At 35.8% G+C, this 12,672-nt stretch overlaps 1 protein-coding gene across 2 annotated transcripts; it reads right to left on the minus strand.

Moving 5' to 3' along the window:
• Positions 1-1,271: 1,271 nt before the first annotated feature.
• Positions 1,272-6,668, minus strand: LOC106067961 (cytochrome c oxidase subunit 6A2, mitochondrial-like). Of its 2 annotated transcripts, none has more exons than XM_013227243.2 (3): positions 6,466-6,668; positions 3,190-3,329; positions 1,272-1,477 (listed from the first exon to the last, which is right to left on the minus strand). In XM_013227243.2, exons 1-3 carry the CDS (start codon positions 6,599-6,601, stop codon positions 1,382-1,384), a joined length of 372 nt encoding a protein of 123 aa, XP_013082697.2. In that variant the 5' UTR covers positions 6,602-6,668; the 3' UTR covers positions 1,272-1,381. The 2 variants fall into 2 exon arrangements, with proteins under 2 accessions (XP_013082697.2, XP_013082689.2); XM_013227235.2 differs by lacking the exon at positions 6,466-6,668 and adding an exon at positions 4,539-4,737.
• Between the last annotated feature and the right edge of the window lie 6,004 nt (positions 6,669-12,672).

Consider the following 12,672-nt stretch of genomic DNA (forward strand, 5'->3'; position numbering starts at 1 on the left):
TCTCATCTTCTGCACTAAATTTGTACAAATACTCCTTCTTCCCTAGTGCTATTAGAGCATGGAATGGGTTGCCTGAGCTAGTCAGGAAAACCAGTGACTTGGCAGAATTTAAGTCATTGGTTAATATGCATGACGCGTAGGACGTAATCTTTTTTGAAGTAACGTCTGTATTATAAAAGATAAGATAAGATAATGGTGAACTGAGTGTATCGAAAATTGGTTCCAAATTCTTAACGTTTTAAAATTCGCTTTAAAATTCCACAAAGAATCCAAATAAGTCTTGTTCTTTTCCACCATTTCACTACAAATAGTTTTAGCAAAGAAAAAAAAAGGACAAAACCATGGGAATGTTTTGTTTCCAAATCTCCAAGTACTTCTCGAAACTACATGTAGTTAAGACCCTTAGCTCTGCCAAGTTTGATCACTGAGATAATTGGGTCAATAATATGTTTGATATTCAATGCAGCTTTGCACGAACATTCCCGTAAAAATAAGTTGTGATTGGGATATTGTTCTTTAATTTTATTAACAAACTTAAGTTTTTCTCATTGGCTCCATCAATTTTTTTTTAGAATGACATGTATAGACAATGTTTCTTTAGCCTATTCATCATAAGAATTCAAGTTTTAATAATTTTTTATAGAAATTGTAATTTTTATTATATTCGCATTTTTAATATGTATAATCTGTGGGGAGACCAAATTCTCATGTGTCCGCGGGCCGTAATTTATAGCATTGATTTCCAAACTACGACCCGCGGGACATTTCCAGTCCACGTCTCCGTGCCATTCGGTCTCTAGAAACGGTGCTCAATGTAGTTTTAGAAAATCGACTTTTTTTTTATGATGTGACAAAAATTATATCCCCTCCCCACCAAAAGGACGAAAATGTTTAGACATAACTGTATAAATTATTAAGGAACAGTTGAAACGTGTTAATGAAACGTTGACAAACTAGTATGTAACTGTAATCTAGGCTTAAGCTAATCATAAAGGTGTCATTTAATGTCAATGTTAACATAAAATGCTTAGGCATACATATAGAACTACTGCATAGGCTAAGGTTGTGATTCAAAGGGAACCAATAGTTTTTAGGTTCCACCATCTATTTAACAAAATAAGACTGCTAACATCTTCTACTATCAACATTCACCCCATAGTTAGGCTATGCAACATCTGGTTTTCAGTTCTCAACATGTGCAACTCAGCCAGAGATAATACAAATCGTGTTAATAACATTAACACAAAATGATGGGAGTAAAACACAAACGGTGCTAGTTTGAGATAACTTTTAATAAGTACTTTTGTGAAAAACAAAACAAGAACATCTTTTTTTCTTGGCCAACGTAACTGCCAAGTTCTTGAGACGTCGACGTAGGTCACTATTCACAGTCACATTCTTCTTCATAGCCGTCCGGTAAAGCGTTGTACTTCCTGTTGTGGAACAGACTGTGGTTCCCGTCTCCCCAGGGGAACGGCTGCGGGAAAAAGATGAAAGAATAGGATTGGACAAGCTCTCTGTGTCTCCACGTGGAATACAGTCCATTGAAGGCTACTGTTTTACCTAACGTTCTATGGTGGACAAAGGATCAGCAATAAGCCTTTTTTTTTTCTAATATGAACACGAATCTGGTTTCCCAGTAGATTGCCATACGAGTTATAAGCTATTGCAAAAGGTGGCAACTGAAAGGTTCCACGGTCTAATTTAACAAACTAATCTTCACGTAGAGCCGTTATCCCATACAAATGAGTTAATGGTAAAGTATAGACAAAATAAGGGGTGATAGGTCTACGTGTGCATCCAGTGGATGTGGATGAGAGAGAGACAGAGAGAGAGAGAGAGAGAGAGAGAGAGATAAAAGAGCCATCGCTATCACTAGAATCCTGTTACTTTATCGGAATCGAGAGGGTTAAGGGGATTCTAGCCCATACCCTTTGTGCAAAAGGATCATCATTACGACAACCCGAAGCAAATACCACTAGGGAATGCCATTCGTTTTTCTTTCAATGGGCCATTAAACGATTCTCTTTCATGTTGGGACAACGATCCTCTTTACGAACTACTTGAAGTCTTTTCTGGTAGTCAATTAGCTAAAAGTCATTTGCATTGCAAGAATAAAAAATAGAGATGAGCTAAAGATTGACACTGTCATCTCTAAAATATGACTATGTATCACGTGAGCGTAGCTAAAAAGTGTTTATCTTCCATAACACAGCAACAACATTGTAATTTCTTCCACAGCAAACCCTTTGTGCAAAAGGATCATCATTACGACAACCCGAAGCAAATACCACTAGGGAATGCCATTCGTTTTTCTTTCAATGGGCCATTAAACGATTCTCTTTCATGTTGGGACAACGATCCTCTTTACGAACTACTTGAAGTCTTTTCTGGTAGTCAATTAGCTAAAAGTCATTTGCATTGCAAGAATAAAAAATAGAGATGAGCTAAAGATTGACACTGTCATCTCTAAAATATGACTATGTATCACGTGAGCGTAGCTAAAAAGTGTTTATCTTCCATAACACAGCAACAACATTGTAATTTCTTCCACAGCAAACTTTTTCTTGCCTGTTTATTATTGTCAGACAATCACCGTTTTGATATTTCTCCCCCGGATCAAGCAAACGCTATAAGGGTTCACCTAATTGAACACGTAGCAGTTTCAATTGCTTCGGCATTCTCTCTCTCTCTCTCTTGTAAGTATGCGCCCATTAAAGTACGAAAAATGAAAATCGTAAGAAAAATCATTTGAGAACAAGGTACAGAATAATTAGCTTGGAGTCATGTAGCCCTTGGGTTGAGTTGGATACATTATAAATAAAATCTAATAAATATACTGTAGATTATATAATAGATTTAGAGAGTGGGGAGGTGAGTAGGCTATCACTTGGGCCATATATTCGCATTCATTAGACCCCCCCCCTCCCACAGAAGGCCTTTAAATAAACTTGAAAGTTACTTTGTGGACTATATTTTGCAATTTTAAATGTCACCAACGACAACAGTACGTGTCTGCAGTATAAAGGTAAATTGGTTCTATGACACTGTTTTTACACTTGCTAGACAAGTCTCAAGCCTTTTATGCCGCCAATATTATAGAAACCACTATTCTAAATTAATTATGCTTAACAGCTTCGCTAGACTATTAAATAGGTCTACTCAAGTAAAGACTTGATTTCATATTACCCTTGATCTTATCCTCAGGTGCTCATATGGTACAAACTCTGGCCTCTCGTGCTCCTTGCGAGTAGTAAAGATATAAAAAGCTTGCAAGGCAACAACTGTAGCTGCAGCAAAGAATGCCCATCGCCATTTAGTACTCTCCGCTAGAAAAAAAATACAATAACTGATAAAATTTGATGTCCATTTGGTATGATGCATTGTAAAATACGAATTATGTATAACCCTACAAGTTACTTTATAAAAAAAACAAAAATCGCTGCTATAACTGCGCCCGCTCCACACAAAAACAAAATCGTTGCTTGGAAATAATCCATAACTTTACAAATTACTAGACTATTCATACTTATATGATAGGCTATCATGTGTATCTTTTAGCTTCAATCAACACGGACATGCAAATATCGATTCAAAGTGAACCCTCGTCAGCAAGATCACAATGCTTGACATAATGCACTGTACCCTGACCCTCTTCTGTACACCAACGGAAATCCCCCCTTCCCGCCTCTGATGGTGAGTTGTAAAGGCTTCCACTTTTGTTTTCAGAAGTCTTTCTTGAGATTATAAGAAATGAACTTCTAGGAACTGATGTATACAAAACCAAATGTTAACATTTATTGGGGGGGGGGATATAGGACTACATTTTCCTGTAAAAGTAGTTTCCGTAGTTCATCCACCCTAAACGCAAGTAGTTTCCGTAGTTCATCCACCCTAAACGCAAGTAGTTTCCGTAGTTCATCCACCCTAAACGCAAGTAGTTTCCGTAGTTCATCCACCCTAAACGCAAGTAGTTTCCGTAGTTCATCCACCCTAAACGCAAGTAGTTTCCGTAGTTCATCCACCCTAAACGCAAGTAGTTTCCGTAGTTCATCCACCCTAAACGCAAGTAGTTTCCGTAGTTCATCCACCCTAAACGCGAACTTACATGCCCTTTCCTTTTCCTGCACACACACACACACAGACAAACATGCGCGCAAAAGTGTATACATGTAAATTAGTGATTTCTAGACAGGATGCACAGGTTTTGTATAAGTTTTGGATCACAGGTTGCAGGCGGCTTCAGAGCGAGACAGCTGGAGGTCACTTAAAAGGCCGCGTTTGAGACAAACAGAAAATCCGCTGCCAGACGTCGCATATATATAATACTCAATAGATTTATATATAATACTGTTTTACTTCTATCGTTATACTTAGTAGAGCTAAATAAATCTAGCTCTAGATCTTGGTCAAAAGTTCTAGTTTATATGGCATGCGCATGTGCAGCGATAATAAACTAGATCCACGTATCGTCAGTCTAAAAACTTTAAATATTTTTTTAAAGGCTGAGGACTACTATAAAGTGGAAGGAGACTTACGAATATCCGATAGATCGGACCAAAAATTGGCATTAGCGTTATATTTGTAAGGTGAATCTGGAAATTTAAATTTCTGGTTTTGCTTTGAGCATGTTTGTAAATTTCGCAGTGGGGATATGAGCAAACGCAGCCGAAACATGGCGGTAATACTTTTGTGGTAGGTCTAGCTTTTTATTTTCACCCGGTTTGGAGAGTATTTTTTTTTTAATCAGTGCACAGGAAATGACGAAATGTATAAAAAAAATTGTAGCAAAAAAATCGACTGCAAAAGAAACGAAAGTATATATAAAAGATTTTCATACATGGCATAAAACCTATAAATTGCAAGCATTTCGGTGTATCCGGTGTACAAAATAAAAGGAAGTGCTGATAAACGATGTTTTTTTTAATAAGTTACATAATAAGTGTGAGCATTTTAACACTGCAGAATCAATAGTAGGGCTCTTTCGTTTGTGACTTTTACATAGTTGGCATTTTCGAGTTCAACTTTGTATCCTTGACATTGTTTAGTTTATCGTGAAAATCTCTAAAATAAATGCCAAAACTGTGTTTACTTTAAGAAATCAAAATTCGTATATATGGCTTCTAAAAGAGTCAAGCAAAGATTTCCTTTCAACACATTTTTTGTCTAACCGAGTAAATCGGCTTTTATGATTTATCTCATTAGACCTACATGAAGTCACATTATCATAACGTATCTCACCTTGTAGCCTCCCTTTTCTTATAATACCAATTCTAACCACAGAAAGGTCTAAAAAAAAAACATGATGGCTACTTTGTCAAGACAACAGTGTGTGGCGATTACAAAACAAGACTTGGAGATATTACAGCTGTTAGAGGCCACATCAGAGCAAAGTACATATACGAGCCTAGGGTGTTTCAAGATGCCATTAAGCAGTCAGAGAAAAGTTGTTCGCGCGCCTTTTTGAATGAGGAACAAAAGATAGTGGCCCAAGTTCTTAAGGCATACGAAACATCGAAGGAAAAAAATTATTTAATTAAAAGCTGTTTTTTTTTTTTTTTTTTTTTTACAAAATAAATCAATAATTTATTAATTTATTCTTCAAAATATAACTTAATTAGACTAGAACTAGGTCTAAGTCTATATCTAGATTTTTTTTTAGCTCTACATTAATTAATTAATAAATTAATGACAATAACTACAATAATTTAGTCTAAATCTAAATTTAGTATCGACCTAGAAAAAAATCTAGTAGATCTCTGATCTAGCCTATCGTCTAGGTCTGTCTTTCTGTGACATTTAACGTCTCGAGAAACACACTTCTCTTGTGTGACTAAAGAGGCCAATCCTTGATACACAGCTTCTGTCAAAGGTTGGGCATATGTAATCACCAGGCGCCTTTGCATTTTCACTCTTCTTTCTGCTGCTGTTGTGTATAGCATCTGCAATCCAAGACCCTTCCTTTATGCTTTCTCTCCGTGTGAATATATCCAGTGCCTTTTTTGTTCAGCTGCAAGTGTCAATTTCGAAGAGCTTCGTGTCACGTTTGCAGACATCCGTATACCGTAAAAGTGGGCGACCAGCGGCTCTCCTACCTTCTGTTAGATTGCTATACATTCTAGATCTATGTAGATATAATCTGAATAGATCTAGACATAGTCATAGATCTGCTAGATTAGATACTTAAAAATTAGACTAGTAACATTAATACTCTTATAATATTTGTATTAGATCTAGAGCTATAGTTATTAATAGTATAGAAATAGATCTAGTCTATAGATTTAGATCTAGATCTAGAGCCTACATAATAATTAATACATCGATAAAGTATAACTAAGTTACAACGGCAACGGATAAACTTTGAAAACTTCATAAAAATAAAAAGTAATACAAAGTGAAGTCAAACGATAACGTGACCGTCTCATAGTACTTTAAATAAAACAGATAAAAGACTACTTTACTTACGTATTGGCTCAGGTTCATGCACACCAAACGTCTTAAATCTTTTGAAGTCACTTTGTTCGGCATTCATTTTGCATTTGGTATAAATTCGAGCTCTAGATGTGGTGCCAAAGAAACGAAGATTACGTGCATAGCTCATTTTGAATCTAAAGGCGCTGCAATTGACAGTTTAAACTTTTCTTCCTTCGTGAACTATCATTTCCGGTTCTATATAGATCTAAATATAGCTTTAAATCTAATAATAAAATTAATAATAAGGCGTGTCTTCGAGTCCGAAGAGTGATGAGGAATCAGGGCCGGCCTTAAGCGTAGGGAAACAAGGCAGCAGCCTAGGGCATCCGATTGATAAGAGCCTCGCATAAGACTAAATAAAACTTTTAGAAAAAAAAAAAAAGAGAAACTTGGATCAAAACTCAAACATTGCAAAGCTCTATTTCTATATGTCTGCTAGATTGGTTCTAAGTTTTTATCTAAGTTTTTATTTAATACAGACGTTACTTCAAAAAAGAAGATGATTACGTCCTACGCGTCATGCTTCTAGTCATGCATGTTAACCAATGACCTAAATTCTGCCAAGTCACTGGTTTTCCTGGCTGGCTCAGCAACCCATTCCATGCTCTAATAGCGCTAGGTAAGAAGGAGCATTTTTACACATTTGTTTACCAAGTTTTATTAACGAAAGTTTATATTTACTTTTAGACGTTATTTCGAGTCTGGTAGGCCATCCACCAAAAGGCAAATGAAAAGCGGATGCTTAAGAAGAATTAGTCAACGAATCGGCTAAAAGTCATTAACATGTTTACGGAAGTTGCAGGTTCAACTCACAATATCATCTTCGATTGGAAAGTCTATGCTTCATCTTCAATTAGCAAAAAAGAACGTGAAGAAAACATATTGATTGATTTCTATATAGATATAAATATGTTTTTAATAAATTGCGTGATTTCATTTTTTCGTTGTTTATTTTCATTTAGACCACAAAAAAAAAAAAAAAAAAAAACTTACAAAAAAAAACAAGGTTACAAAAGACAGTTTGTGTGGAAACACAAACTCAAAATCGGCCCCCCGAAGTAAAATGTTTTACATAATTCGGATAATCCTTCAGAGTTGAAGATAGTTTACTTCCTAGTCCAAACCTCCCGCAGGACGACGGGGGAGGGGAGCAGGCAGGGTTTGAACCTTCGATCGTCGATAAATCCAAACGACAGTCCAGCGCGCAAACCGCACGACCAGTGGTCCACCCAGGTAGGCTTCAATATTTTCAGAAAGAATGAAATTATATCAAAGACAAATGAGAGATAAGAATGGAAAAAGAAGGTTAACAGATGTTGTGTAGTGACCCAACCGTCCCGCAGATCAAAGGATACGTGAAAGTGAATGTAAAGTTAGATGTGAACCTGGCCTAACTAGTTTGTGGTCTATAGGGCAGATGACATGGGCGTAGCCAGGATTTTTTTTTCGGGGGTGGGGGGGGGGTGGGGGGATTTTTTTTCTCCCCCCCCCCCGCGAAAATGTCTTTTTATATGTATTTATGTGTGTGTGTTTGTGTACATAATCTTTATTGCATTCTGACTCTGACCCCCCCCTGGCTACGCCTATGGCAGATGATGTAAAGTTCATCTGTTTTTGAGGCCTACGGTTAACGAGGGTGTCATGTAGCCAGCACAACGACCAACCGCCTTTGCTTTTCCCCAACTAATGTCAGGTACACATTAGAGCTGGGTAGACTCAGAAGTTGAAAATCCCAGTCTTCACCAGGATTCGAACCCGGGACCCTCGGTTCGAACTAAATAAGTTAATTGTTTTGAAAAGGCTCAAACTCATATTCAAATCGTCAAAAAAAAAAAAATAGATTCCGCTATATAGAAAAAATGTTCACGAAAATGATATTTATAAGATTACTATTCATCTTAAATTAGGTCTAACATATAATGCATACTAATTAGCTTTTTCTTATAAAACAACTGCTTGCATAATTGATTTTAAAAATTAGAATTTTTGCTTTCAGGAAAAAAAAAGTAGCCGTTGCATCAGAACTTTGAATGGTCTAAAATATTGTGAAGTCGGATTTTCAATATCTCTTCTAGTTTACGAGATCTAAACGGGACGGACGGACAGACGGACAGACATTTCGCACAAAACTAATAGCGTCTTTTCCCCTTTCGGGGGCCGCTAATTAAAATTTACACAATTGTAGCTTTAGCTCAGTGGTTAACTCTTCATAAAGTTCTTTTCCAGTTACATCAGATAGCTTTTGCTTAGGATCAATTAACTTTGACTGTAAAACTGGATCATGTTTCTGCTAATCTTCGTTGCTCATATTTCAACGTTATTAATTTTCGTACAAAATTTCAAAAAAGTTTGTTCGCAATGTTTAACAAATCAAATCTGTATTTTTTTTATTAGTAGGCCTATATCAAATAATCATACAAATCCAATTGAATCTGATTTTTTTGGCCAAATCTGATGCAGGCAAAGCCTATGCTTGCCACGGGTATGTTTACGTTTTTATTTTGATCGTCTGCACATGTCTTCGGCAAATGCTTTTCTTTTAGTGTCAAATTCGTGTCCCTCGACCTTTGTGCTAGCTCTTTAGATATGGTCATTCCCCATACTGATAAGGGACCGACCCAGCGCAGTTGTCGAATGGTAAGTAGTGCTTCTAAAATCTACACTGGCCTCCAGGAGAACATTTTTATCTGTAAGATAATCTTGCCAGCTTATGTCTATTATGAAGCGAATGCACCTTTGATGGTAGCGACTCATATAGAGCACCTAAGTCTTAGAGCATTACAAAATTATGTTTATAACCACTGTTTTATAAACATTAGTAGGCGACCGAAAACGCTATTGGTCTTGGCCAGATGGTCAATGATGACTGGAGCTTTCAGAAAAGATACAAAGATTCACTAACGCATAAGACACACGCTATGTCTTTGATTCGCTCCGTTCTGGTTACGGCCCAACTTAAAACTAAGGCACCCCCAAGACTGCCGACGGTCTCGTCATATTAAACAGAAAAGCTGATATTCAGAACACTATAGTTGGCTTTTTAGTTGCAAAAGGTTTGTTTATGAGAAGTCTCTTGGTGAAATTCCACAGGAAAAATATATAATGAATCCTGGATCAAGTTGAGACTGCAATAGGAAAACTCAAAAGATATAAAACGCACGGCTCTGGTGGCCTCCCAACAGAATGCCTTAAAATATGTGTCTGCTCTCATGAAAAGTTTGACTTCTTCGCTTTGTGCTGGAATGCTACTATCAAATCTGTCCAAAAAAGGTTGCTCTAATTACCGTGACATTGATTTACTTTCCTTGAGGATAAAAATCTTTGCCTTGACCGATTGCCTTGATTCCATAGAAAGCGATGTGCTGATTGAGAGTGAAGGTAGTTTACAGCTGGCAGAGGTATATCTGAAATGATTTTCCTTATCATAATGTTCGAAACCAAACATATTATCTATTTAAAAAGCTTATATAAACTCACTCTGTCTGATAAAAAGTTTGCACTCGTTATTTCTCTCATAGCAATTTTCGGATCAAGTTGAAACTTTACACAATTATTTATTGTACCTCATAAAACAAGAGTTACTTTTAAAAATTAACATATTAGCTAATTAATTATTGGTAGTGAATTATTTTGTTTGGTATAAGGGGAATAAATGCTACTTTTTGAGTGATGTAGCAGTATATATGAAGTTATTCCCCTTAATTATTTTTAGTAGTTTTTTTCTCCCACTTCCCATTATCAGATCAAGTTTACATTCTGTATAATTATTCATAGTTATTGACAATGCATGAATCAATCAAAAAATTAACCAATTACATAATCAATTGATGTTTTTTTTTAAATTTATTTTGTTTTAAATAAAAAAAAGGAGCTTATTAGTGCGTTCTTGAGATGCATGGCCATGATTTTAGCTGTTCTTCCGCTTAAATAATTAAGCTTTTAAATTTTTATTTAAAATATTTTTTTTTCTAGATATTTCAGTTCGAGTAAATTCTGTATCACTTTCCATATATAACATAAAGCCAGTTATCTTACCTTATCTTATAGATTACGGACTTAAGTTCCAGGAGAAGATAATTACGTCCTTTATGCATTTCAAGTGTCAATCTAGTTATATGTTAATCAATGACTTTACTCTGTTAAGGCATTGGTTTTCCTGGCTTGATTTTTTTAAATTTCATCAATATGAGGAATCTGTGATAACTACTCAGATATGTTGATAGTCTGTGTGGCTGGTTTAACATGAATAAACTGGTTTTTTTTTTTTATTTATTTATTTTTTTTTTTTTTGTTACTCTTGATAACTGGCATTTTTCTGGGTGAAAAGACATACTCCAATTTGATTTCCATTTATGTAATATCTACGTTACTAATTCTTTTTGTAAAATTTCAGAATCTAGTGTTGCTTTTATTGTTAGTATGCAATCGTTTGCAAATAATCTGTGCTGATAGTGCAATTTGACATTTTTATCAGATCTTGTCCTAGGTCTAATTAATAATTAATTTTTAGCTTTATCATTGCAGATTTAAAAAATAATAATTTAGGCTTCGGATTATTAGTACTGAGACCAATCGCTTTGGTCATTTTTTTTTAATTAAACCAATTTTTGTTTAAAGGTAACCTTTCAATTACATTTTGACCGCCCCTTGTATGTAGATTTAGATCTATGTATCACAACATAGCCGTCCAAGCACATAGGCCTATATATATTAGGAAAGGCCCATCAGCGAAATGGCATATAAAGCGAACACCTCCCCGTAATTTTTATCCATTCTTATTTATTTCAAAAGTAACTGCTGAACTAATAAAATGGTATTACAAAGACTCCATTTTTCTACATTTTCCACCTATTCACTTTCGTTTTCCCTCATAAAATAAAGCATAGCTGAAGGTCAAAGTTGACATGCATGGAAATTTCATTCTCAAAACGTTTCCGGATAAACGAGAATAGGTCCGAACTTAAGGCGATTTTAAAGCATCAATGGACATCGGCCGAAAAAAAAAATGCATATTATGCTTCTAAATCAATGAGGAAATAGTTAGCTAGAATAGCTAAGGCTATTCATTCCGTTGAAAAAAAAATATTATGGAGTGTTCGCTCAAAATGACCTTTTAACTGAAAACCTATTCAGCGAAACCCCTATTATAAGCTTAAAAAGCCATTAATAATAATTTAGTTACTGATTTAATCTGTTTTTCTTTTTGTCTTATCTATTGTTATTGTTTGTAAACTGAAATATTAAAATAATAGGCCTATTTTTAACCTTAACCCAATGTCTTCGATTTCGAAGATTAAGGATGAGTGCAGTAGCCTACATGTTTCACATCTCTACGCCCAGCATATTTTCCCGCATTTTCTTTCCGTCTAAAATGTTTGACTCGCACCTCTCTCTCCAACAGTCATATGCAGGCAGTTACTTTCCTCTATGCCAGTGAGGGTGAAACGACGCATCATTTGATATTAACAGCGCTTAGGCCTATACGGTTTATACGGTGGGGGGGGGGGACTCTGTTTTGCCGTCCTCCTTTTTTTTTTTAACTGGCTGGTTAACCTCTTGTTACTAATTAATGATATTAATATCTATATAGATGTTTAAAAGAAGATCAGCATTCATTTTCACTGGGTTCCCCCACCATTCTGAGATTAGGATTTCAGAAGATTTCCAAGAGTTTTCCAGGAGAAAATATTCGATTTCAGGAGCGGAAAAAACGCTAACTATAGGGCCTATATTTAGTAATAAATATAAGAATTTCCATATAATATACATGTATAAAATTACAAGATCTCTCCTGAGCCTTTCGTCTCCATGTCCGAAACCCAAGTTGTAGATCTACCTCCCATACATCATCAATCCATCGCATTCGGGATCTGCCTTTGGGTCAATCAGCGCGCGCGCGCGTGTGTGTGTGTGTGTGGGGGGGAGGTCGAGTTGATGTTGATTAAATAAAGTGCACTGAACATGTGTTCTTAACAAAATAGTCACAGTAACGAGAGTTTATGAAATGGGGAGTAAAATGACGTGGACTAGCCTTATATAGGGAGGAGGCGAAATAGAATTTTGTAGTTTCTTTCTCTAAAAGAAAAATATTTGATCACAAGTTTCGTAGGCTATATAGACATCAGTTCCAAGCAGAGAAAGGAGATGTGGATCACGAGAAAAGTGAAAACAAATTTAGGCCTAATGTCACAAGGAGGA

The sequence above is a fragment of the Biomphalaria glabrata genome, chromosome 12, assembly GCF_947242115.1.
Source record: "Biomphalaria glabrata chromosome 12, xgBioGlab47.1, whole genome shotgun sequence".
Classification (NCBI taxonomy): Eukaryota; Metazoa; Mollusca; class Gastropoda; family Planorbidae; genus Biomphalaria; species Biomphalaria glabrata.